The 27519-nt window shown below is 45.7% G+C and overlaps 1 protein-coding gene across 2 annotated transcripts in view; it reads right to left on the bottom strand.

Annotated features, from left to right (window-relative positions):
* The window catches only part of STK10 (serine/threonine kinase 10), a 339205-nt gene that overhangs the window by 77557 nt on the left and 234129 nt on the right, over positions 1-27519 (bottom strand). For both annotated transcript variants that reach the window (XM_085618153.1, XM_085618154.1), the window contains exons 5-9: positions 19617-19689; positions 15384-15578; positions 12977-13058; positions 8203-8337; positions 7096-7683 (exon numbers count right to left, since the gene is read on the bottom strand). In XM_085618153.1, the coding sequence (XP_085474279.1) occupies positions 7096-7683; positions 8203-8337; positions 12977-13058; positions 15384-15578; positions 19617-19689 (1073 nt within the window). The remainder of the gene's footprint in view (positions 1-7095; positions 7684-8202; positions 8338-12976; positions 13059-15383; positions 15579-19616; positions 19690-27519) is intronic.

Here is a 27519-nt window from a genome sequence, read left to right on the forward strand (position 1 = left end):
GACTGGGGGTGAGTGCTTGCAATGTTCAACACTCCGTCCATCATTTCCTTTGGTTTTGCTTTGTTCGCCATAAGTTGGCAGGGTATGCTCAGACGTGAGTCCCTTGCTCACTTTGCCACTGGATTCAAGCAAGCCTGGCTGAAGACGGCTGAAATGCCAGAAACCGGTCCTAGGAAGCTTGTTTCCGGTCCAGGGAAGACATGGCTTGGCAGTTCGGGCTGGACTGTTCCCATGAGGCACAGGGTCAGACTGATTTGCATATGGCCATGTCTGAACTGGGGTGGCAGAGTGGGCTAAAGAACGGTGATGGATTAAACCCAGATCAGTTGACTGGGGGTGAGTGCTTGCAATGTTCAACACTCCGTCCATCATTTCCTTTGGTTTTGCCATGTTGTGGGATGCCAAGGACGAGTCTGGCCGTGGTGTTCTGTATGGTCTAGAGCTTGCGGAGCAGGGATTTGTAGATTTCAGCATAGAGGGCATTTCCATAGTCCAGTCTGCTTGTTATTACTGCGTTAGTGACCGTCTTTCTGGATTCGGGGGGAATCCATTTGAAGGCCTTGCGAAGGATGCAGAGGGTGTTAAAGCAGGTGGAGGAGACTGCGTTGATCTGTCAGGTCATGGTGAGGGAGGAGTCGAGTATGATGAAGAGGTCTCGGGCATGGTCCATGGGAGTAGGGGGGTTTGCAGAGGGCGGTGGGCCACCAGGCGTTGGCCCATGCTGAGGGGGTGGTCTGAGGATGAGGACTTCTTTCTTCCCAGAGTTGAGCTTCAGGCAGCTGCTGCTCATTCAGGATACGTCTTTCAATCCTTCATGGAAGCAGAGTCTGGTGGTGTGGGGGTCCTTTGTGAGGGAGAGGATGAGCTGAGTGTCGTCCACGAACTATGCTGAGTCCATGCTGTCTGACGATGACGGCACAGAGGGCCATGTAGACTTTGAAGAGCGTGGGGCTGAGCGATGATCCTTGGGGTACTCTGCAGTTGATCTTTGTAGGTTTGGAGAGTAAGGGCAGGAGTCTGATTATTTGGGCTCTGCTGGTAAGGAAGGAGCAGAGCCAGTCAAGGGCGTTTCCCTGTATGCCGGCATCGTGGAGTCTGGCAGTGAAAGTGCGGTGAGAGTCTGTGTTGAAGGCTACAGAGAGATCTAGTAGTATGAGTGCCGCGGTGTGGCCTTGGTCGAGGAGTGCGCGAATGTCGTCTGTGGCGGAGAGGAGGGCTGTCTCGGTGCTGTAGTTGCTGTGGAATCTGGATTGAGAAGGGTCGAGGATGGAGTTCTGTTCGATGAAGTTCGTTAGCTGGACGTTGACGATCTTCTCAGTGACTTTGGCCGCGAAGGGGAGGAGAGAGATGGGTCAGTAGTTTTTTAGGTCTGTCTGGTCTGCAGAGGGCTTCTTGAGGAGGGGTTTGTCTTCTCCGCGTTTCCAGACGGAAACGTGATGGATTTGAAGGTGGTGTCGATGGTGTGTCGTAGCTCGGGTGCTATGGCGGCGGCGGGTGTGTGGAAAATGTATGGCGGGCAGGGGTCCGTGGGGGCTCCTGATTAAATGCTTTTCAAGGTCATGGCGGTGTGTTTGGTGGTGACCGGGGTCCAGGTGGAGACGGTAGGCTGGCTGTCGTTGCTGGAGGAAGGATTGATTTCGGAGTCTGTCTGTTCGTTGAAGCTGTTGTAGAGGGACTTGATTTTCAGATGGAAGTAGGTGCAGAGTTTGTTGCGAAGGTCCTGGGAGGGGGTGACGTCCGTGGCTTTTCTGGGGGGCTTGGTGAATTCCTGAATGATGCTGAAGAGTTCCTTTGAGTTGCTGGAGTTAGTGAGGATTTTGTTCTGGATGAAGGTCATTTTGGTGGCTTTGATAAGTTGGTGGCATTCTGTTATGGCGTTCTTGTAGGCAGTCCGATCTTCCGTGGTTTAGCTGTTTCTCCATAGCTTCTTGAGACGTCTGCAGATGTGGCTGGATTCTTGGAGGTTGGTGCTGGACCAGGTTGCCTTCATTAGACGCTGTCTGTCGGGGTTGCGGGAGGGAGGGGCAAGCTTGTCTGCGCAGTCGGTGATCCATCTGTGTAGTTCTTTGGCTGCAGAGTTGGCGTAGGTCGAGGTGGGAGGGAGATCGTGGTTGAGGGTGGAGTTGAAATGCTAATCGGTAATCTTGCTCCAGTTCCTTTGCGGAGGGCATGGTTTAGGTTTGTGAGTGGTGGCTTTGTCGAAAGAGAAGTGTATGCAGTGGTGGTCCATCCAGGGGGGGTTGTGTGGTGTGGCTGAAGTGGATGTTGTTACCTCCTGCGAAGATGGGGTCGAGGGTGTGTCCTGCCTTGTGGGTGGGGGTGACTAGCTGTTTCAGTCCAATGTTGGCGAGGCTGACCAGGAGGGCGGAGGAGCTGGGGGTCGCTGAGGTTGTCGAGGTGGAAGTTGAGGTCTCCGAGCAGTATTTAGTCCATGGAGGTGAACGGCGTGGGGTGCGATGAGGTCGGTGGTGGATGTGGTGAACGTTGTTTGAGGTCTGTAGGCGAGGTTGCTGGAAATGGAGATGTTCCGTGGGGGACGAGGAGTCGTTCGTGCTGGAGGTGTTGAGTCGGAGGGAGTTCTTGTGAGCGATGGAGAGTTCTCCTCCTGGGTGGTTGGGGCGGTCCTTCCTCTGCATCTTGTATCTGCCCGGAATGGCGGTAGCTATGTCGGGGGCAGAGGTGGGGTTGGTCCAGGTTTCCGAGAAGAAGGCAACGTCTGGCCAGAAGGTTTTGAGGAGGTCCCAGATTTCTAATGCGTGTCTGTGCAGGGAGCATACGTTGGGCTTCGGGTGTGCTGGCATCTGGTGGGACGGCGACTGCTGTGGGGGTGCGGAGGTTGGTGAAGGTTTGTCGGATGTGTCGGCAGGAGAATTGGCATGGGTGGTGTTCGGTGTAGACAACTGGCAGTTGTTGTTCCTTCCAGGGTTGAGTGCGTGGAGGGCAGCTGAGTCGTAGCGGTGAGCGGTCGGAGAACCAGGGTCCCTGGCGCTGGTCGGGTCGCAGATGGGCTTGCCTTTGGTGCGCCAGCAGCGCAGCCACAATTTAAACAGGGAACAGGGGAGGGAAACACAGCTGGGTGTCAAGAGCGGGAACTGTCAGGGGGGGAGGGGTGTCGGGGGCAGCAGCAGCGGGAAAAGGGCAGCGAAAACGGTCACAGTAAAACGGAGGACACAACAAAATGCACAATTTACATAAAAACTGAAAAACGGGCACAATAACAGTGACAACAGAAAAGACAGACAAAAGACAGTCAACGGGCAGAATTACAGTAAAAACAGAAAGGACAGACAAAAAAAAGTCAAACAGAGAAGGCTGGCCGTGCTGGCCAGTAGAAGATCACGGCTCTCCCACTGGACCACCAGGAATGAGGCACAGGAAGAAGCCTACGAATGGAGGAGGGCCTCAAACATCTACCTGAACAGAGAGGTGTAGGGGGCAACAGCACCGGCGCAACGATGGAGCTCCGGGGGTGGAGATCAGAGTTCCCTGACCAGAAGGTCAGAGGTCTTGCTCAATCGCTCGAGCATCGGCCGCCATTAAATAGGGAAAGGGAATCGCAGCTGAGAGGCGGGAACCGGCAGGGGGGAGGGGCCGCAGGGGCAGCAACGGCAGGAAAAGGGCAGCGAAAACGGGCACAGTGAAACATAAAACACAACAAAAGGCACAAAATAAAAAAATAAAACAGAAAAACAGGCACAATAACAGCGACAACAGAAAAGACAGACAAAAGACAGTCAACATGCAGAATTACAGTAAAAACAGATGCATCCATGCATGCTGTCAAATTAACATGCTGGTGCCAAAGGCACAACTGGTACAATCTGTTATGTCCAGACCTGCTCTCAATATGCACTTAGTCATGCCCTGTCCATCATGGATGGTCTGTGTGAGCAAATTCGAGAATTCCCTAGGAACTGTGCTTTTTGTCTCACTGGCCGTATCCAGAGGGTGTATTTATAGCATCCTAGCAGACAGATAGCATTCAGGGACCTCTATGACAAACTGGCAGACGAGAAAACTTTCTTTCCAAATGCGTTTTAAATCACTGCATAGTGGGACAGTGAGAAATATATTAGGGTTCTCAGGAGTCGGGGGATTGGTTAGAAAGGAATGGTCTCCCGAAACAGGCCTATGATGTCAAGCTATACGGCAACTCACTGCCAGACCCAAGCATGGCTTAGACCAGGTTGACATCAAAGCTTCTGATAGATCCTTACAGATGGTCAGAAAGGGTTCTGAAGGCACCGGCTAAAACTACAAGATCTCAGCAGACTTACCTTGGTTTCTACCTGGGCAACTGAAGAGCCAACACTTCTGCCTCTCCGAAGGGCACTACCACAAAAGAGGCATGTTCCTCTGCAGCTGGTCTCAAGGGGAAGTCCCAGGAGAAGTATCCAGATCAACCCACTCCTGAAGAAACTCTCGGCGGACCCCACCAGCCTCAAAAACTACAGACTCATCTCCCAGCGAAAGTCATCGAGAAAGCCATCAACAGCCAACTCGCCACATTCATCGAAGAGCACAACATCCTCGACTCCTCCCAATCCGGCTTCAGAAAAAACCACAGTACGGAAACCGCCCTCCTCGTCGTAACAGACGACATCCGTACCTTACTGGACAAAGGAGAAACAGCAGCCCTCATCCTCCTCGATCTCTCAGCGGCGTTTGACACAGTCTCTCACCGCCCCCTAATGCGCAGACTCCACGATGCAGGGATCCAAGACAAGGCCCTCAACTGGATCCGCTCCTTCCGCTCCTTCCTCTCCGGCAGAAGTTCCTCTCAGACCCTACACCTACAGAGTCCCCCAGGGGTCCTCCCTCAGCCCTATGCTCTTCAACGTCTACATGGCTCTGCTCGCCCCCATCGTCAGAACCTATGGACTCAACATTGTCATACGCAGACGACACCCAACTCATCCTCTCCCTATCTAACGAACCCAACACCGCCAGACAACTTTTGAGAAGGCATGGAAGCCGTCACCAAATGGATGAAAAACAGCTGCCTACAACTAAACACCAACATAACGGAAGTACTCATCATGGGCCCAAACCCGGACGCTTGGAACGACACCTGGTGGCCCCCCGCCCTCGGAAGCCTGCCCACCCCCACGGCCCACGCATGCAACCTGGGAATCATCCTGGACTCAAGAGCTCAAAATGGACCGCCAGATCAACTTTGTCTCATCGTCCTGCTTCCACACCCTCCGCCTCCTACGCAAGACCTTCAAATGTATCCCCCTCGAACACAGAAAGACCGTCACTCACGCACTGGTCACCAGCAGGCTCGACTACGGCAACGCACTCAATGCCGGAATGAACAAAAACCTCACCCGCAAGCTACAGAACATCCAAAACGCCGCCGCACGACTGGTTCTCAACCTGCCAAGACACTGCCACATCTCCCAGCATCTGCGCACACTCCACTGGCTCCCCATCAAAGCTAGAGTAACCTTCAAGATGCTAGCCCACACTCACAAGGCCCTCCACGACACCGGACCAGCATACCTGAATAGCCGACTCAAATTCCACGCACCCCAAAGGACCCTACGATCAGCCCAGCTCTCCTATGCCGTGGTTCCCTGCACCAGAAAGACCAGATCGGGAGGCCGCTCCTTCTCCTTCCGCGCAGTCAGAGCCTGGAACGACCTTCTGCTCCACCTCAAACAGATAACATCACTCCCCATCTTCGCAAGAAACCTCAAAACCCTGCTCTTCGACAGACCCAGTCCATGATGGACTGGAATCTGCACAGCATGTGGGAGGAACAGGTAATTTACCCGGTTGTGGCTCATGAGACTGAGACTTTCACCTATTCATTTGTTTGAAACATTGCCTTTAAGGACCACCAGCTTCAGATGAGCTTACTTGCGTGAAACTGGAAATATGCACATCTCGAGGAGCCAACAGAATATCGGAATAGCTGTAGGGAACAGGCAACCAGCACAGCTCTGGGAGACAGGACATCAACAGATACTTACTGGAGACATGGCAGTGGGACCTCGGTAGGAAGTGTCCTGACATCAGCCAAACAATTTTATGGGATAAACTTGCACTAGCTTAGATAACTTAAGTTTGTGGAACTAAAATTCCCTCTATGGGGGAATTAAGCGGCATGGATGTCGGTTAAGAGTTGTCTACTGGTCCCAAAGATTATGAAAACGGGAGCATGAACAGAGAGTAGGAGGGCTATGGCAGCCCTAGTTACAGTTTAATTTACAATTTCTTGCCCTTCCCATAGCTATACAGCAACAGGTAAGAGAGATCTGATGGACTAAGTGGGGGAAAAGGATAAATACTGATTCAACAGACTCAAATGGTGCAGGATGTCACTTCCGCTAGCCCTGGAATATGGATGCATGGACCCCAAGCTAAATAGGGGGTTTAGAGATGGATCAGCAACTGGAGGACCTTTTGGAAGGCTGGTTAAATTCAGGTAGCAGAACTTAGCAAATTAACACCCAGAAACACCAGGTAATAAACAGAAGCGACTCTGAAAAGGAAATGAAAATTATTAAGATGCAGACCAAACAGAGGCCTGTGGTGGTTGCATTGCACCACTCCAAAGACCCCAGAGAGCCCATTGTTACGGAAATTCATCCCAGGAGGCTGAAGCACACTGTTTCAATGCATCATGGACCAAGGCTTCTGAAAATGCTACTGCCTTTCGAAGACCAACCAGAGGGCAGCTATATGTTTATCAAACCAAAGAATGCTATTGACGAAGAATGAACTAAGAACATCACTACAGGCTGCATCTATAAAGCAACACACACTATTATCATCTTAGTTATTAACTAAACAGCAGAAAGCTTACTCTAGGTGTATGTTACATACATTACTATCAGCCCCATCTACTGAGCAACAGCATCACTGTTCTATCTACTTAAAAAACAAATACCTAATTAGTTCCATTTAAAACCTTCAGACCAGGATACTAACTTTATCGATAAACCATAAATCAGCCTATCGACTCTGTGGCCAGCTACCAATCACTCTTTAGTGTCATTGGACACACACTCCTTCACTAATGTACATGTATTACTTTCCCCATTCGAATACCAAACCCAATTAAAAAGCTTAAATGGCCCCACTTACCCTCAATGACAATGAACCAATTTCCTTGTTCAGGGAGAGGTCTACCGACTGAGATGAGCTGAGGTCCAAGCTTTCGGATGCCGAGGTACTGCCAGAATCGGAGTTCCTCGTGGACGTGTTGCCAATCGATCGGTTTGGAGAATCCAGGTTTCCATTCAGCATTTTTTCACCCCCTTCTTTAAATGGACTTTCCAAGCTGATGCTCATGGGCCTCCCCATCGAGTCCCAAGAGCCTTTGCTTCCATACTCCATTTCTTTACTTCGTCTGTTGTTCAATTTTTTCTCCTCCAGGGATAAACGCTTGTAATCGGCTGGTAGAGGTTGGACGAGAACAATATCTGGCTTTTCACCCGCATGTTTGCGGTCATCGGCTCCCACATGATTAGTGAAGTTATTTGGGAGAGGCTTGTGGTCACCCATTCCTTTATCCAAAATGAGGTTGCTCGGTACATCACTGGATTCTTTGGCTGGCTCCAGAGAGGGTCTGAAGCCGTTGATTGCTGGCTCAACAGGGGATTCAGCCATCTTCTGTCCCTCAAAACTAATCTGGCTCAGTTCAGATGGGTCCCGCTTATGAGTACTTGCAGGCTTGAAAACAAAATTTTACAAAAAATATTATATTCATCCCTTTTCTACAATAGGTGCTAACTTCATACATTGTATATGCAGTGATTTAAAAGCTAAATAAAAAAATGAAAAGGGGACAAAACATACATATTGTGGCATTTTTGGAATATTTCCTAAACGTGTAGACTATAGTTTTGCAGAGATAAACAAAATACTTCGCAAAACGCTGTTCTCGAAATGAAGTATTAAAATGTAACCTTTACATGCTGTGTGAAGTATACGCCGAGCAACATTCTCTGAAGCCTTATTAAAGTAATAAATGTAGTGATTTCGACTCCTTCAAATCCTAGATCTTCAGCCCAAACCTTTGGGTATTGCTAAACATTATATGCATCTGGTGACTACTCAACTTCACGCACTAAAATCTACAAAGGCATAGAAAATACATGTTGTGGACATACTGTGCCATCAACCCCCACCTAATCTTTCTCATGATTGGCCATGCTTATAAGAGCCAGAGTAGAAAAGCTTAGTACTCACGCGGAGATGGTCAGACGACTCATCCTCATCTCCATCTTCCCGGTTGTCTTCAATTTCATCCAACACTTCTGCCTTTGCCTCTGCTACCAGCTCTCGTAAGGCCCGATTACTGGTGACATTACTCACAAAGGGATGCTAAACAAACGCAAGAAACAGAAACTGAGGAAGGCAGCAAATCTGTGAATGAATCCACAATCGTTATGCCGTTGAATCACATAACAGTCATCATCATCAAATAAGCTTTATTCGATTTTTACATTAAAAAACCATAAAAGCGTACAAATTAAAAACACATACAGTACATAATTAAGGTTGGTTGCAAAATATTCAATTATACAGGATTTGGTTGAAAAGCAATTAATACAATTCCAACCTGTGTGCTTTACGCAATTCATATACAGATAGCTTTTCTGCATTTGATTGTGCTTTTTATGAATAATGCAATTGATCTTTAGAAACATTCATTTTCTAAAAGTTGCAAATAATCATGCCGGTCGACATTGTCTCAGACCCCACAGTTATAAAATAGGTAAAATCCACCTCCTCCGTTGTGTGCAATGTAAAATTTGCAGAATAAAACTACATGCATTGATGATTGTTGAGACGTTTCGTCACACGGACAGTTACTCAGTATTTTTGACCAGTCATTTATTGTGGGGAAGCCTACCAATCGATGGAAGATACCAAGTCTAAGGCGAGTCAGTACAAATCTATCGTACCCACTCGGTATAATAACTAGATAAGGTTGAATACCGGGAGTACTTAGGATCATTTGATTAGATTGTACCGATGATCGTGATGCCTCGGCAGCGAATCCGATTGCCTCCAAATGTGATGTACAATGTATTTTTAAAACCTTTCTGGAGATGGAACACAGAGGCTGGGTCGTCGTAGTATTCGGGACAGCCCAGATCAGTCAAAATCTTTTTGATATTTTAACCAGGGAATCTCTAGCACTCAATCAAGTTTAGGGCTATCTTATGATGTTGCGGTTGAAAGACGTTTTTATTGAGGTCCAGATCCGGTGCCATAAGAGAACCGGCTGGGCTTTTATTAGGTCTGAAATGTACTGGATCCCTAATTCTGCGTAGCATATACAAGTTGAAGCGCTACAAGGAACTGCCTGCAGAAATTTTAAAAAGGTGTTCTCAACCTGCTGGATAGGTTTTACATCAAAGTATCCCCCCACGCCTGCACCACATATGGCTGTGCTGACACATTTGGCTAAATAGATGTGCAGCATCTCAACAGGGGTCTTCTTCGCAAAATTAACTAGAGCGGCCGTGTTTTTCATAAAAATTAGTTTTCTAGTCTCGACAGCTTGGCACCATGATCCCTTGTGGTCGAATAATATGCCTAAGTTGGGGTATGTGGTAGTAGGTTCCACCTTTGTACTGTCAATAAACATGCCCCTACATTTCGCACTCCCTTTCCTGCACTTCATTATGAAAGTTTTTGTGGTGTTCACTCTCAGACCCAGGTTTTTCATATACTCAGTATAGTTAGGGAGTGCCCGTTGGAGACCCAGTTGCGTTCGCACCATTAGTACTGCGTCATCCGCGTAGAAAAGGGCAGGTAGAGGGCGGTCATTTATTTGTGGCAAGTACTGGCACTTCTCTACCATAGTTTGCCCCAAACTATTAGTGTAGTGTGTGAATAAAAAAGGTGCCAGGACACAGCCCTGTCTAACCCCCTTCTCCATGTTGAACAATGCAGTACATTCACCCATGGCGCCATACTGAACCCTAGCTTTTGCGTTATTATACAGCTGCCTCAAAAAGTGTATTAGTGGAGCTTTTACCCCCATATCGGTTAGAATGTTCCATAATTTACCATGGACTACATAGTCGAAGGCTGCCGTAAGGTCTATTAAAGCCAGATGTAATCTCCCCTTTTTTGACAGCGTATGCTTTCCCAGTAAGATATTATGGTTTAGTCCTTGTTCAACTGAGCCCAAGCCCTCGCGGAATCCAAACTGTAAATCTGTTAAAACATTATTATCTTTCGCCCAATCCTGGAGCCGGTTGAGCACTATTCGCCCAGCCACTTTAACCAGGGAGCCCAGCAGCGATATTGGGCAGTATCATGCTGGATTCTGTTGGTCACCTTTTTTTGTATATTGGGACCACAATTGATTCCGACCAGGTCTTAGTGAATCCAGTTGAACAGCAGGCTGCTAAGACCTGCATTAAGAGTGGACCCCATAAATCTAGATTGGATTTAAAAAGATTTATTGGTACTCCGTCCGAGCCGGGTACCTTTCCTCATTTGCTAGCTTTTATAGCACAGTTTACTTCATCTAGGGTAAAAACTAGGGCTATGGGGTAGGTTGCCAGAGGGATTGTTCCCTGCGGCATTACCGTGCGCCAAAATGCTGTGCTTTCTCTGTTCAGGCTAGCTTTGTGTAGATTGGCCGAAGCCTTATCTTTTAATTCACCTTTACGAAGTTTCAAAGCATTGCTATATTCCTTCCCACACTCCATGATTTCGATTCTGTTCCTTACTGGCTTATGTAACACGTGTTTTAATTTTGAATAAGCTTTCGTACATCTGGAGTCAAACCACCCTGGATTGTTCGCTTGTGCTTTATTAGACTCCACCTCCCTTAGAGCATTCCTTATTTCACCTGTAATCTGTGTATAGGATTCAAGAACGCCAACATGTGGCGTAGTCTCATCCAAACAGGTAAGAGTCTGCCACGACTTTCTTGGTAAACTCGTTCGGATCTACCTTGTCCCACCTTAGAGAGTAGCCATTTATTTTGTCCACTACTATATTCCGGGCCGCGTGTACCAGTTTGCACTGAGGTTTTCGCTCTTTATTGGGAAGGGATACAATCGCGCTCAAATGGGAAATGGTCACTCATGGCCTTCTTGTGTGTTCTGTAGCCTATAAGTCGTGTCGAGTATCTATTAGATGGAATTATAAAATCTATAATTGTGTTCAAACCTCTCCTGTTAAACATCTGCCAGTCAACCCACACATGTAGAATGCTTGTCTTACAGGCACACCACACCTTGCTTAAAAAGGAGACAACTACTACTACTATGGTATGTCACCCAGAATTGTCTCTATATACAATGCATTGCCTCTACCCAACATCATATCTTCTCGCTGCTGAAATACTGATAACATACAGTTTGGTAGAACTATATTTTCATAGTTTTGCCTTTCGCTATTGCAGTATATTTATATAACAATTTATCACGCAGAGAGATTAAGTGATTTACATAGAATCACAGCATGTTGCGCAGTGCCACAATAGGTGTACCGGGTTCCCCAGCGCTCGAGTCAGCAGCTCTGGCCGCTGCACCACATCATCTCCACTCCCCATGTTATCTGTCAGGGAGCTCTTCTACCGGATGATGATGGAGGAAAACAGCTCTTTATTCATTACATAGGTAAAACCGATGTATTACCAATGCTTGTTCTTTTCACAATCTTCCTTTAGCAATAACATACTGATTATATTTTCAATAAGGCATTCTCCTGACAACATAAAATTACGTTTCCACTAAACCTGTGTTTATGTCTTTGAAGACACCTAAATGGGCCAAATATTTTCTTCAACAAATTCTTGTAGTGTTCAAATTTGTTCTATCCATTTACATTTTAATCAAATGGCAGTGCTGTTCAGTCCCGCACATGCACAAGACATATGTTCTAATAAGAATATTATAGGATACCATATGGAGGCAGAGCTCAGTACATTATAGTACAAATAAGCTCATTTTAAAATTAGAAATATATTATCCTTCAGTTAAAAAAAGCAAGTATTTTAAAACTATAAGCAGTCGTGTTCAATGTAGGCCAAGGAGGACCGGATCCATTCTAAATGCTTTGGATACCAATTACAATAAATGTATACATTGAATTTATGTCTATTGTCAGTGGTCACCCTCTAAATCTGGCCAGTATCTGGCCCTCCTGGACCAAATGTGGAAATCTATACTATAAATGAACAAACAACGCAGCAAAGAACTGAATACGTAATTCAAAAAATTGAAATGGCATGTTCTTCACATAATATTTCAGTGGAGAAAAATCCTCTTCCTGGGTGGAGGCTCTTTGTGGCACACCAGTCCTTGGAGCCCGAGGCCTTCCTGTGGAAAACTTCTTTCTGAAACCCCCCTATTCTAGATCACACGTTTAAGGTGCAGGAAAGCCAAAGTGAAAAGTTTACAATTTAACCTGAACTATTTCTATAATTGTTGACATCTTGATGTCTTCTCCGAGATATGAAAAATAAAGCTGTTTTTTAATAGAATAGTAGTTTCAAGGATAGTGACTGGGATTCTATTTTACAATTGAGCATTATACAATTACCCAATTTTAAGAAGTCACCCTACGTTTTTTTAAACCCACACAAATATGGGCCTAGCAACTCCACTCAGAATGAAACCAAACCAGCAAAACTGGGCGTCGGCAGACATTTTTTCAGGGGGTGGAGGGGGTGTTATAATTTTAATGTCATCCATCCTCCGACCTTTTTTGACAATGTCAAAGGGCAGGGGCATGATCATTAAAGAGCAAGTGAAAAATCCGGGGGGAGGGGGGCAGGTGCCTGCGAAAGCCATCAAACATGGGCATGCACAGTACATACATTGCAAATTCCGGCAAGTCAGCGGAAACCTGCGCCATACAAATGTCCTGTCTCGACTGGCCCTGGCCAGTGCTGCCTTTTGCACTAGTTCAAGCTGAACGTTTGCACCAAAAGCATGTGTGTACCCTTCAGAAGTTTGCCCCTCGTCGCTTTCTACCCTTCAGTCCATACCTCCAGGAGCTGGGCTGCACTCGGACGGGTCTCCGGGTTCTTATCCAGGGCCTTCCTCAGAAAATCGTTGAACTCGTGAGACCTTCCAAGACAAAAGAATGGGGTACAGAGATCAGGACACAGAAAGGGGCAGCGGTGCATCCCATGCATGGCCTAGTCTCAAAGTTACTGACGCTTTGAATCCAAGTATGGAGGTTGTTGAACTTAAGCTTTTTGGATTAATACTCCCTAAAAAATAAAAATCAACACAATCTAAAAGAGCTGGCATAAGTTGTCGAAGGTGAATAAAACAGGCAAAATAGCATTTTCACTGCATGTATACATTGCAGAAAGGATTTGTTTCACTCAGCATAACCTTACCACATAATTCCGTACGAGGTCTGCTACATTTTATTGACAGTAGTACATATGGCGCAATGGTTTTATGGTCGTTGGTTCATCCTGAAATACGCACACCTAGTGGTGCTGTGGAAATGTTTGAAAATGTTCAAGCAACTGGTAAAATGGCTCAGTGGGTTGAGCATCAACTGCAGGGATTTAGATGGGACCAGGAGGTCACAGCTTAAGTTCTTTCAATGCAGATAACAGTTGCCAATTGAGCTGGACAATAGACAATCTTTCTACTAATGTGACACACAACTATATAAAATGTGAATATTATATATTTGAAATATATTTTATATACATATTAAAAAGCACAGATGCATGCCAGGGCCATAAGGCAAGATTTTCATAGGCTAGTCTGTACTACATGTAACAACACAAATTGCATGAAAAATAATACTGATCCTAATTTCAATTTTGTTTCTCAAACATATGCCAATTTAGCTATCGTGGAACATATTTGTTATATTTTAAGAATTTTTACCATTATATTCTTACACATCAAAAATATTGCATTCTGCATTACAAAGGGAGGCTTCACAGATGCTGGGGATGACCCATAAAATGATGTACGGTAGTGCTTTACCAGGAGGTTACGGTCTGGAACGGATCACCCCATAACATTTTTGAAAATTGCATTACATAGCAAGGTTTCAAGCCAATTTAAAATGCCCAATAAAAGTACGGAATACTGCATCACATGGGGAGGTTCCAAGCAATCTTACCCCCACCAGCATCCCCCAAAAATAACATGGAATTCTTCCTTACAACAGAGGTTTTATAACTCTGATAACATTTCAAATGATGGTGTGGAATACAACATTATGAATCGAGGTGTCTAACTTTCTTAACATTCCCAAAACAGTAGTGAGGAATGTAGGCATGTTAAACAATCCGATAACATGAAACATTGAAAGAGCGGCGATCCACCAATTTTCGAAGTAAAGAAAAGGTTTCTGTCTAAAAAATTTGCCAATGACATGAAGGATTACTTGGATAGAACTTAACTTGTTTAAAATAAGAAAAACAAGTGCAGGGCCTTGTATGTTTCTCAGACACTCGCTGTCAGCAACCGGGGTTGCAGAATACCACGCCTGTCTAGTTTTGATTCCACCATCTTACCCTTCGTCACCTTATGTCACCTGTTTAAATTCACAATTTTCCTTTCTCTTCCACCTTCTCTCTCTTGCTTTGGGTTAAAGTTTGAGAACGAAAAATGTGTTCTAGTCCCTAACAAAGGGGGCTGAAAGCCCCCACCTCAACCAAATACGGGCACAAATTAAACACTGCTCCATGGCAGTTCATAGACCGGGAACATGCATTACCGCACATGGCCTGCAAATTATAAACTGCTATTTTTGTTACCAGAGACAACGTTTAAGAGCCTGATGACCAAAAGCCATGGCGAAGAAGGTACAAATTCCAAATAAGATGCTACCCAAATAAGAAAAATACATATTTTTTTCCAAATATAGGTTATCCCAGAGACCCAGGTCTATGGTGACACTAGCTGCAAATTAATCGGATTATAAATATCTGCCAATGGCTAATGGGAGGAAATGATTATTCCTACAAAGCAAAATTACCCAAACTAAATTATCTCTAAAATATTGTAGCTTTGTAGAAGTCATAAATCCTTTATACTTCAAAGGACACTGGTTGAGGGCAAGCCTTAAAACTTTAGAAGGAAGTCTCGCTTGTGAACATCCTAAAAACTATTAAAGGCGCTCAAAGCTGCAAATTAATGAATGTGAAAAAGCATTCCATCGCAAGGCAAAGGGACTTTCTTTGGCATTCGGGCTTCGGTAGATGATTTTTGCGTGTCCTGCAAGATTACCTCAAAAAACAAAAAGATTGCCAGGTAGTGATAGGCTAATTTATATAATTGACTCTTAAATCTCCCCTTGTGATTGGGATAGCCGGCCTGGTGTACCTGCACTTTTAACCCCTTAATTTCTTTAAGCCCTTAATTTCATTTGTAAATTTAGAGAACCAAACATGAAAGGCTTCCTTCTGTCCCTACCACTTTGAAGGGTTGCTCAGAGTTGGGGGCTCAGATTTGGCGATCTTCAGCAACACTCTCATGGGGTTTAGTTCGTGGTGAGGGGGCTCGATTTGCGCCATCTCAATCAGCGTGATTCCCAGTGACCAAATGTCGGCCTTGTAATCGTACGGCCGGTCCTTCATGGTCTCGCACATCACCACCTCCGGGGCCATCCTGCAAATAAGGAGGAGACCTATTAAACAACAAGCAACATTCACTCCTCTTTGGTTAAACTGTCAAGCTTTACTGCCATAAATGTCGTATGACCTAGACCTGTTCTGAACCCTCCCGAACCTTTTGTCAATCTACATCATATTATTCTTAGGTTTATCAAAGGCCTTGGTGTCCAATCAAAGGCTGCGTCTCCCTCTGCATGTTCCACAGTGAACTACGACTGGCTTCTGCTAGCTTATCCACCTCATTGTGCTAAGGGGAGCTGGCACTAAATCTGACTCACTCAGAAGAACACTTTTGAAAGCCCTTCCACAGGATCTGCCTTAGAGCAGAGGTTCTCAACCTTTTGCCTTCTGTAGACCCCGCATTAATCAACACTTGAAGCTACAATTCTAACTTCAAACCAATACACAAAAATACAGACAACAGTATACATCAAACAAAAAAAATATTAATTATTTTATTTACTTCAAATATTTTAAAAAATATCTAAAACTCAATATTTTAATAGGAAGGTTGGAGTTTTAAATAAATGGTTTCATTTCTAAAATAGGAAGTGATAAGCTAAACACAGGCATAGCACAATGTCAGTTTGTCTTCTAATGCAGCGGTTTTTGTTGGTGCTTACCAGTCCTTCAACTGAGGCTACCAATCTTTCACACTATATGCGGTTTGAGGTACTTGCGCCGCTCCCATGAACCAGGCTAAGCATAACAACGCAATTTTTAGTCTCCAGTTTCAAATTCCTTCACATGTATAGAACATTCAGAAACAATAATTTTTACATGCTACTTTGTTATGTATCTAAACTTTATTAATATGCTAAAATTATTTGTCTAAACAGTTGCAAGCAAAAGAACTCTCCTCATCCGTTGAGAAAAAAATGCTCGTCTTCAGACCTCTTTTTGTTATTTGGGGCAGCCTAGTTGTGATTATGGAAGTAAGAGCCCTAAGCGGACACCTAATCCGGGTGTGGGATAGTCTGTGTGTGCTGTGCAGACCTACACTTTAATACAGGGCGATAGGTGCAAAAATAGTGCACAGGGGCCTGTTAGCACAGTGACATGGCCTCACCCATCTACGTGGCATCTTCCACGTTTCTTCTCCTTAGTATATGAGAAATCGCTTCACTTTCAACCTAGACAGGCCTCTGCAGAAAGTGTGGGAAGAAGCCTGTGTGAAAGTAACTAACTACCCTGCCTGAATGATGAAGGAACTTTATGAAAGGAGTTGAATTGCTCAGTCTGATCCAGGGATGGAATCCAAATCCAGCCCACAGTCAGAACTGGTTTCCTGCAACAACCTGGGGAGAAGGCCTACAAATAATTCTCGTATTGACAGACTGGCAACCGCAACGAGGCAGTGTCAGTGGAATTAACACAACTTCCTCAGACCATGACTTTATGCAGGTGCCTGCCTCCAGCAATATGAAGAACTGCACATGTGAGGACTCCGAGGAGCTACATGCTATCCAGGTCACCCAAGACTGGACCAACGGAAGCATACGTACCTCTGTGGCACTGCTGCATTGCCTGTCTGAGGGATCAACTGCAATAGATCTCATATCCAGCAATCTGTGGCCAGAGAACACCTCCTTAATCCACTGGCTGCCCACCCCAACCATGTCTACATAAATTAAAGGTAGCTGCTCAGCGTGTTGAGCTGATCCGGGAGCGTCTGGCAAACACGGCTCAAGACCTTTGGCAATTGATAAACTTCATGTGTGGCATCAACAACACCCCTTATTCTATGCCAAACATGGGTGCAACAGCAGCCTGAGCCTCGGTGCCCGGGAGAAGTGAGAGCCGAGAAAAGCTCCAGCAACTGTCCAGTCCCTGTGGTGCTAAAGCCGCCGGAGCTCATTCAATGGAACGTCAAGATCCTTCAGTGAATTTGCACCATCCTTGTAAGAGTAATGTATCTTGTTTGCGGTTGAGGGACTTCTAACCCCTTTATTGCCTAAAGTGCCTCCCTAAGGGACCCAGCATTATTGGAAGACAGTGACTGTCACCAAAGGTTCTTGAAATACAACAATCCTTAAAAAAAAAAAAAAAAAAAAAAAGGAGTGACACACACACACACACACACACACACACACACACACACACACACACACACGCGCACACGCGCACGCGCACACGCACACACACACACACACACACACAGGAAATGTTCAGCAGCCCATGATATGGATCGCTGCAGTGGTAACCCTTGCTATTAAACAGGATGTACCAGGATACCCCTAAGAAAGCAGGGGGAGACTATATTTACTGCATCCAGTAGGAACTGAAATAATGGGACCTTTGACTGTTCACAGCAATTTATTTTAGACTTCAGCATATTTCAGAGAATAACCTAAAAAGCTGATTGTAATTTAAAACAAAAGTTCCAGAAAAAAAAGGTCCAGAGTATATTCCTTAGGGGTAGCATCAACATTTTCTTGCCAGGCCATAGGCCTTCCAGACAGCCATAACATATCCACTTCCTGTCACAGTAAGAGCTTCCAGCACTCCGTTCCAGATCTATCCATGTTGCTGAATTCTCATATAACAAAACTGGACAACTACATTGGGAGTGTGATGTTTCAGCATACTGCACAAAAGAAATGGAACCTAAATTGTCAGGGGGAACTGATGAACAGGGCTATAATGTTTAGGGCTAGGGACATGAGACCTTCACTTTAGATCTTAATTGCACTGCTCTATGATCCTAAAATGTATGTCAAAGAGCTATATTCGTGTTAACTTAAACAGACTGCTCGATCAAGCTACTCAAAGAGAATTGAGGTGGCTTTCAACTTTCCTTCTCAAAGTAGTACCCAAAATCCTTCTCAGTGGGGAAAAATGCATTCTCTCCTTTGTTAGTTCTACAAATTCAAGAATCTTCACAACAAGTTTCTTCTGCAAAACCAGGAAAGGTTTCTGTTAATGCATTAATGCTCTAGTCTACATGAACAATAGCATTTCAAAGCACTAGAAGTGAGCTGAACCTGCCACCATGTTCAATGGGATGGAAAAAAGGAGCAGAGTCGATGAACAGCTGCCACAAATGCTGCATCTTGAGCATTATTGAGTGCCAGCACTCCCAACTAGCCCCATTCACCGGGGCACCAAGGGTTCACCATGCTATCTCGGTCTTGGTAACCTCGCCAGCGAGGCTGTGCTGACTATGGAACCAGGAACTCGGATGACACGATGAGTGGAGAAAAGGGCTATGTTGCCTTCTCGTGGAAGCAGACACTACATGCAAATCACCCTGAATCACCCACAAAGCTCTTTATGACCAAATCCCAATTTACCCTACAGAACCACCTAACATATCCTTCCAAGACATCAGGCATCGCCCTCCGGAAGCGCGAAGGTGCCTCTGGTAAAGACGGGTGATCCAAGTCCCTCATATGTTCCTTGCTACATGGCGAATTTAGCCTCCTCAATTTCAGTAAAATAATTAAGACCTACCTAATGTTTTTCGCTACCACAGTTTTTCTTCTCTCCCTTCCACAACCCCTCCTTGCCCCCTCACAGGCTTTGAGTGGATGTTCCCATTCACATGAACACGTTTCAAATGACCAAAGAAACAATGAACAATAGAATTACACTTTTCTACTGAAGTCACTTCATAACATACTCTATTGTTTTCAATTTAGTGACCATATGCACGGATTTATTTTTTTCGTTTTTCAAACTTTGAGACAAATAGTCAAACAAAAAAATGCAAATACATTAATTCACAATCGCAACTCAATTTACGTTCTTTTGGAGGGCACGTCATTAATTTTGTTTGCCACTCATGGACGAAACCAGGTTTGTTTTGGTCTATGAACTTTCAACAAATGTTTTGCTATCCAACACAATCCGAAGGAAAGGTCAAACTTAACACGCCTGTTCATAGCAAAGGCCCGAGTCCGGCACGGTGGGGGGGCCAGGGACAAATATTGAACAAAAGATCTAAACCAGCAGGAGGAGGGGGATGCCAAGCACAGTCTTACAGATCGTTCGACGGGATGCTAGACTCGGGTACCACCGGGGGGTCACTTACCAGTACGGGGTCCCGATGAAGGAGTCACGCTTCTGCACGGTTTTCATGTTTCTAGCCGACACCCCAAAATCAGCTGCAATAGAGGAAACACAAGAAGAGGTTTTTAAAGAATCTTACCGGGTGGAGGTCAGAAAATATGTTGTCACGGCAGTCAGATTTGTTGAAAGGGTTGTATTTATATTTCACAGTATTTGAGAGAAAACCAGACATTTTACACCGTGGGCCGATGAACAAAAACATTTCCTGTATAAGATCAACATAATAGCCAATGGAAATGTTCTGCCTTCTTTGGCATGAAAAGGACTTGCATCTCATTCAACTAAGAATGAAAACTCTATTAAAAATATTTAAGTATACTGGGGTATGTTTTTATTAGGATAGACATTTCACATAACAAGAACCTAAACCACTGGAACTGAATGACTGAAAGATGTTTTAGAAGCTACATTTTTGGTACGCAGTACGGTAGGCAAATAAACTGCAATTGGCTAAAATTTTGAGAGAAAAAAAGCAGTAGTCGACTGGTTCAATGACCAAATTGCATCCAAGAAAGAACAAGCATTTGCGATGCAATAGGTCTCGCATTTACTAGAGTTTAAGCTATTGGCATTGTAAATGACAATGCCTCTTATTTACTTGTTGATTTTTAAAACATAAATAAAATGCATTATTATTTACAATGCCAATAGCTTAAACTCTCACAAATGCGAGACCTATTGCGTTGCAAATGCTTGTTTAAACGAGTTTGTGTGCGCCTCCGAGAATAGCGCAACTTTAGTCACGTTGGCACTCGACACAGGAAGCGGCGCTAACATGGTTTTGGAACTGTCCAGTGCACCTGATCCAATGTTACTGCCCTCTCCGCCCATCTTATAGATGTAAACTAAGAAATCTACTGCCAGTAGATGGGAGGAGGTGGAGGCGGGTAGGCGCCCGAGGGAACGTTACCAGGAGCTGCTGGCATAGTAGGCACAATCCGGCCAGAATACAAAAACAGCGTTGTTACCCTTCGGATGAGGCGGTTGTCATGCTGCCTGCCAGTGATGTGTCGAGTGACTGGCGGCACATCGCTTAAAATGTCACCCAAAGCAAATATTTCCTGTGCCAATGTACAGTCACAGGCAGCTCTGTTTAGCGGAGCGGCAGAGAGAAGGCCACGTGGACAGTATGATAAGGGTAAGAACGGCCTCCAGGTTTTCATCCGCCTTAAATGGGGGTCGGTGCCTTCGAGGCGACTCCCGGTGTTTTTGTGCCCAAATGGCTGCAACTTTGATATGTCGAGGTGAAGACGTGGATTAAATGTGACTGTGCCCGTTTCGAAGACACTGAAACGACGGGGACATCTATGAAGGGACGGCATGGGATGTGGATAGGGGTCAGAAAATGGAAAGCGCGAGGTACCTATAATTTGCATACGACCTGGTCGTTAAATAGTGACAGCAGGACTTGATATCGTTTAACCTTTCATGCTCATTGGTATTATTGCAGCGACGTCACTACCTGTAACTTCCATGTGCACCCGTGAAATGGATAAAAACGAAAATAGATGGTTGAAATAAGTACCTACCCAAATCCTACAGCTAGTTCTATTCAGTGGATATGCATTGCGTTAATTTCACTAGAAAGAAAACCTGACAACTTTTTGTGACTACAAAGCTAGGCCAGTTCTTAAAATGGATGGTGAGCTTTGGAAGGCTAAACTAATGTGGAACAAGCGGCCGTGAAAGTGATCGCGATCAAATATCAAAGCGGCCGCGAAAGTGAAAGCAAATAGTGTGCAGGCTGCCAAATGGTGCGCGCGCCCGGTGCACATGCACTGTATTTGGAGGCCTGAAAGCATTCGTTTTCACTTCCAGATCCCCCATTTACAAAAGCTCTCGTGAGAGCAGCGCTAAAGCGCTGGCTCAGGCGAGACCTAAAAAAGGGGGGGGGGGGGGGGGGGTTCGGTGTCAGAGCTAGTCAGGTTGCAGGTAGTGTTTAATTTGTCACAACACTGAAACAACCTGGGTCTGGGACTGAGTGAAGAAAGTACACAAATAAGCCAAGGTAAACCCCGAAATAAAGGTGACAACTCTTATAAGAGAGCCGCTCCCAAAACAGGACCCATCAATCACTTAAGGTGGTTATTTGTTATTATCATCTGGGTCTGCCGGCTCCAACCTGCTGGACCAGTTCATGAAGCAGTGAACCGGTCACTAGCATAGAAGAAGCACCAAAGGAGGATGGTCACCTGATCCCTCACGGATGATATCTGTGATGAAATCCTACCTAAGGAGCCAGAATGGGAGATCCTAAAAGCAGCAGTAAAAATAATAAAGTGAATTTAAAAATGACTAAGGATGCTCAAAAAATCTTTATTGGTAGAGGATCCTTGTCAAGATTAAGAAGCAAAATGGCAATATGGCATAGATAGTTTTGTCATTATGCTATTGTCCATAGCATGGTCGGTCAACATGTTTCTGCCCACTCAAGATCAAATGTATCAGGGCATTCGTCAGGACCTAGATTACTGCTGTGGTTGAGTGTGAAAACGTGTCAACAAAATATACAAAAAGGTATGTGAATAAACTCATCCTACCGCACCGGTCAGGTCAGGAACAATCAAAACCGGATGCCCATAACTAGTGGGCACTGCCCTCGCCTCAACCTGGTCTCAACTCAGGGAAAGGGGCCCCGCTCTGTCCGTCGGTACCCCGGGGCGGTCTTTGAATCAAGACCGGAGGTCTTGATTCAAAGACCGCCCCGGGGTATTTTGTTGACACGTTTTCACACTCAACCACAGCAGTAATCTAGGTCCTGACGAATGCCCTGATACATTTGATCTTGAGTGGGCAGAAACATGTTGACCGACCATGCTATGGACAATAGCATAATGACAAAACTATCTATGCCATATTGCCATTTTGCTTCTTAATCTTGACAAGGATCCTCTACCAATAAAGATTTTTTGAGCATCCTTAGTCATTTTTAAATTCACTTTATTATTTTTACTGCTGCTTTTAGGATCTCCCATTCTGGCTCCTTAGGTAGGATTTCATCACAGATATCATCCGTGAGGGATCAGGTGACCATCCTCCTTTGGTGCTTCTTCTATGCTAGTGACCGGTTCACTGCTTCATGAACTGGTCCAGCAGGTTGGAGCCGGCAGACCCAGATGATAATAACAAATAACCACCTTAAGTGATTGATGGGTCCTGTTTTGGGAGCGGCTCTCTTATAAGAGTTGTCACCTTTATTTCGGGGTTTACCTTGGCTTATTTGTGTACTTTCTTCACTCAGTCCCAGACCCAGGTTGTTTCAGTGTTGTGAGATTGTTAATTAGGGGAATCATAACCTGCTGGTCTTTAAATTTTTCCCTTAGACCTCCACCCAATTTTTTGTGATATTAGTGTTTAATTTGTGCCAGTGGTTGCAGGTGGGGCGCACTGGCACTCACTTTTGGGAAACAGACTTATTTTTCAACCCCAGACACTGACCCAGGGAAGGACAAAACAAGAATCGGGCAAGTTAATAGGTCTTGTCTCGCCTAAGAGAGCTATTGGCTTTGTCAATGTTCTGTAGCCATGTTGTACAGCAGCAAGCCGGCTGTGCAGAATGTCAAAAAGTAATAATAATTCAAAAAGCGCTATGACGCAATCTTGTTTTTCTGCTTCCCTTAGGCCACATAGAGGAAGGAAGACAAGAACGGGGGTGGGGGGAGGAATAAAAAAAACACAACCATTATGATGGTGCCAAGGCTGGCCATGCCGCAGCACTTTAGGTCTCGCCCGGCTATCGCGCAAGCAATCGCACAGCGAGACTCTTGTAAGGGGCTCCCAAAAGTGCTTCCAAAAGCGGATAGCATGGCGAGCACGCGCACAATCACGTGCATCGTGCCGCCATGCAATCCGTTTGGCATCCTACTTCAAAGGGTCCGCTCACCCGCCTGGAATACGCTCCCCCGCCAAGCGCGCGCGCCACGCTCCGCCGGGCTTGTCTTGTTTTTAACTTGAGAGCTTTCTATGCATATTCTGTTCCAAGCGGTTTGCCCTAGAATCTGTGCTCCAATCAGCCACGCGTAAGGTTCCAGGTGCGTTCAAAGACATTGCGCAAAATTTGAATAAACATTTCCCCAAAAATGTAGCGCCTTAAATTTTTTTTTCAGACGCGTGTCTTCATTGCCAGTCTGGAAACTGGCATCCCTTAACTTGTCTTGTGCACGTTTCTCCATCTATCTCCGCCAATATGGGTTTTTGAAAATAAACACACACAAGTTTTAGCACATATTTTATGGCAACAGCGTTTACGCAAGTTCATCTACATAAGGGAGGACTACTGATTGTATGTCAAATTATTTTTTATTTATCATTTTTTACAACGACGTTTCTCTCACCAAATCCTAACACTTTGAAAGATAAAACCGTAAAACGTGTTTCATTATGTTTTTATAGCATTACTATTTTTTTGTACTATGTCCTAACAGTCACTTTTTGCTATGTCAGCTACCTCAATGGCAGTTATTTTATTAAAAATACAAAACCCGAGGAGTGCCAACGTTTGTATTGGAGCGGGTGTTTTCTACAAATGCGCAGACACAGATTGAACTGGGGGTGTAGTTACTGGGGCTCAAGACGACAGTGTGATATTGTACAAATGAGTCCAGGATCTCCTGTTGAACGTCTGTAATCTGGGATAATTAGATCTTTTAAAGTCAGCAGGGCGCCATGTTCGCGGTCTACGATTTTCCTGTAGCCGCTATCAACAGGTGTAATAATCCTCCTCTTCAGTTCAAGCGCCCATAAAGCAACAAAACTACAACTTCCAGAATGCAATGTGGTTTGTAAATGACACCCGGGGGCTGGCACTTGCAACCAGAGTGCTGGCCAACCGATAGTTCCGTTTTTTTTATTTATTTAAGAATTATAATTTGGAGGGCGTCCTGGTGCTGTTTGGAATTACATAGTCCGCGAAAAAGTTTTTATAGTTGCCTACTATTTCCAATCAGGAGGATGACTTTTAGCCAGTCCTAGTTTTCTCCTTCGCTACACTTAGCATCATGGGCTCTCTCTTAGATTGGAAACAAACTACAGCTACCAGGAGGCTTTGGGCTGTTGACTGAAAACCCAAGGCTGTTTGACAGTCACCCCCGTGGCAAGCTGAGACATATGACGTTAGTTGGTAGTTTTCTTTCCTTCATGACACCCCCCTTTCATAACTGCCTAGTGTCAGATGGGACACCTTCAGCCAGTCTTGGCTTTTTGAGCCAGCAGCACTTTGTATGTGTGGGTTATTGGCGGCCACACTACAAGCCCCAGAATGCAGCGGTTTGTAACCAAGTGTGTTTTTACCTTCAGCACAAAACGGGCCATTCCAGGCTGCAGCTTTCTCGGATTTCGAGAATTTCTGCCAAAGTAAGAATTTGTCTCAAGGAAGGCATAAACCTGCCACTTGGCTCTTTCCTGACACCTTCCTTTTGGGAAAGCGGCGAAATGACACGCGTTCCCTTTAGCACACACGTAAGATCACAGGTGAAGTGGCGAAGCTGGGACCTTTACCTGTAGAAATAGACACGTGTCTCTGTTCCTTGATTTACAGGTCTGACATTTGAAAGAGCAGCTGTTAGAATCCCTTATCACCTCTGTTTTCAGTCCAAGATACATAACCCTTTCCCATGAACTGACAATGACTGTGAATCATCATTGGGGGCTCTCACTCCACCTCCCCCTCTCTCTCTTTCATTTATTTTCCTTATTCTCGCTATTCACTCGCACATCATCTTCGCTCGCGTTGATATCTCTCTCCCCTTCACGCCTTCTCTGGCGTCCTCCACCCCTCACTCTTCCCTATCACTCCCCCCTCGCTATTGCATCCTTCCCTTTCTATCTTCTTTCACTGCAGTTCTCCCTACTCCTCTACCAAACTCCGTTTGCCTCAGTTCTTCTCCTCTTCTCACTTGCTGCCTCATTCATTCCATACCTCTTCCCGTCGCGTTTGCTCCCACTTCTCCTACCACCATCTCTACTTCCTGGTACCAGCATCTCAACACCCTTGCAGGCTTTCTTTCCGTGACCCCCTCCCACCTCCATTGCACGTGCTATGTCAGTAGTGTCCGTCCACTTTCCATTAAATAGGGTGCTAGTTACAGGATGTGGTTTAACGGCCAGAGCTGCCGACTTTGAAGCTGCGGCACCAGGTTGGAGTCTCGGCTTCGCCTCCACATCCTGTGATTCTGGGTAAATCACTTAATCTCCCTGAACCTACCAAAATTGAATGTGTCCTTGTGTAACGTAATCGGTGATCATATAAAGTGCTCCAATGCAAGATATACCAATAATAATAATTATTAAAAGCGCTGTGGAATGGTATGGAGTGAGTAGGCGCTATGCTCTAAGACTTTAATATCAGGACAGTGCAGGGGTTTAGTGGAAACCCCACAAGTGACAAAGCAGAGGGGGCGGGGCAGGGGCACAGTCAGGATGGCTTTACGAGAAACCCAGGGACAAAGAGTTGAATATTGAGCAAGAGAGGAAGGGGTGACGAAGGAGCCGAATTGCCGGGCATTAAGCAGGGCCTCGTTGACGTGCCAGGGAGTGTTTAACTGGCAGCAGCTGTGAGGTGCCCCTCCCCCATCCCCGGGGCCTGTGTCGGTATACTGATGGATGTTAAACATACTTACGTAAGACAACATATACCCTTTAATCGGTCATATTTAAATCAATGCATTAAGCATAATTCGGTAAAACAAGCTGGCAAGATTTTAACACATCGCGAAATAAACGTTTTATTTTGTATACGAGTAATTTTCTTAAACGTAATACAAATGTGGCCCCTGCCATATTCGGTCGCCTCTTGTTAAATGTGTCCCGGTTAAGGGCAGCGCAAGGGTCATTCAGTTCAATATAAAGACGGCCCTTCATGGGAGACGGTGAGGGGGTCCCCCACTGTAGTACAATGGGGTGACCCAATAACACATTTCAGTTTTGAAGGTGCCCTGCCTGAGGGGGCAGTGCCGGGATCCCCCTTTGCAGTATAAAGGTGGTCCTGCCCGTGGGCACTGCAGTATAGTGGAGGTCGGCGCAGGGATCGCCCCGTGCAGTTTTGAGGGGCTCCTGCTTTTGTGGGGACAGAGCAGAGGTGCACACATTGGCCCTGCGTGTGGGAGCAGTGCAGGGGTCACCCGGTGCAGAAACGGAAAGGGTCAGCACACAGATCCACATTGTCTGCGGCTGGGGTTCGTCCCGTCGCAGTGCAGGGGTCTCCCGTCGCAGTGCAGGGGTCACCCGCTGCACGCGGCGCAGCGCGAGGGTCTTTTGCTGCAGTCCACGTCCAGGAAGCGTTGTCAGAGCGCGCGGCGACTGAACTTACGGATATGGTTAGTATGAACGCGAATGCCTCTTGCTGCTTTGCTCAAAATGTCCCGGCGCATCTGTTTGTACCCGAGGAGGTGTGCGCGCAGGAGTCGATGCTTGACATACCCGGTCTGCCCTTGCATGGTGGCATTGTGCCGATAGCTGCCTATATTACGCTAGAGAGATTCGTGCATTTACGCCTGACAGGGCGAATAATGTTGAGTCATGATCACGTTACACTTGAGGGCTCCAAATATAGGCTGCATAATTATTTTAGGTCTGTAAACGCCGTCTTTGTTATAGCATTTATTGTAAATTATAGTAGGAAACATTGTTTTTTTGCTGTTCTTTTCGTGCTGTTTTTGCCTGTGGGTAGGAGCACGTCGGAGCAGGGGGTGTGTATCCGGGCTGTGTGTCCAGCCTCTGTCCTAGCTCGGCCGGACTGTCCCTGGAAGCGCATCCCTGCTCTCATGTAAACTAGTTTGTGCCTTGGCGCACCAGCAATAGGTATGTCTATCACCCAGCTCGGCGATCATTATTTCACACTGCAATATGCATTACTCTGATGCATTGAC

The sequence above is a fragment of the Triturus cristatus genome, chromosome 7, assembly GCF_964204655.1.
Source record: "Triturus cristatus chromosome 7, aTriCri1.1, whole genome shotgun sequence".
Classification (NCBI taxonomy): Eukaryota; Metazoa; Chordata; class Amphibia; order Caudata; family Salamandridae; genus Triturus; species Triturus cristatus.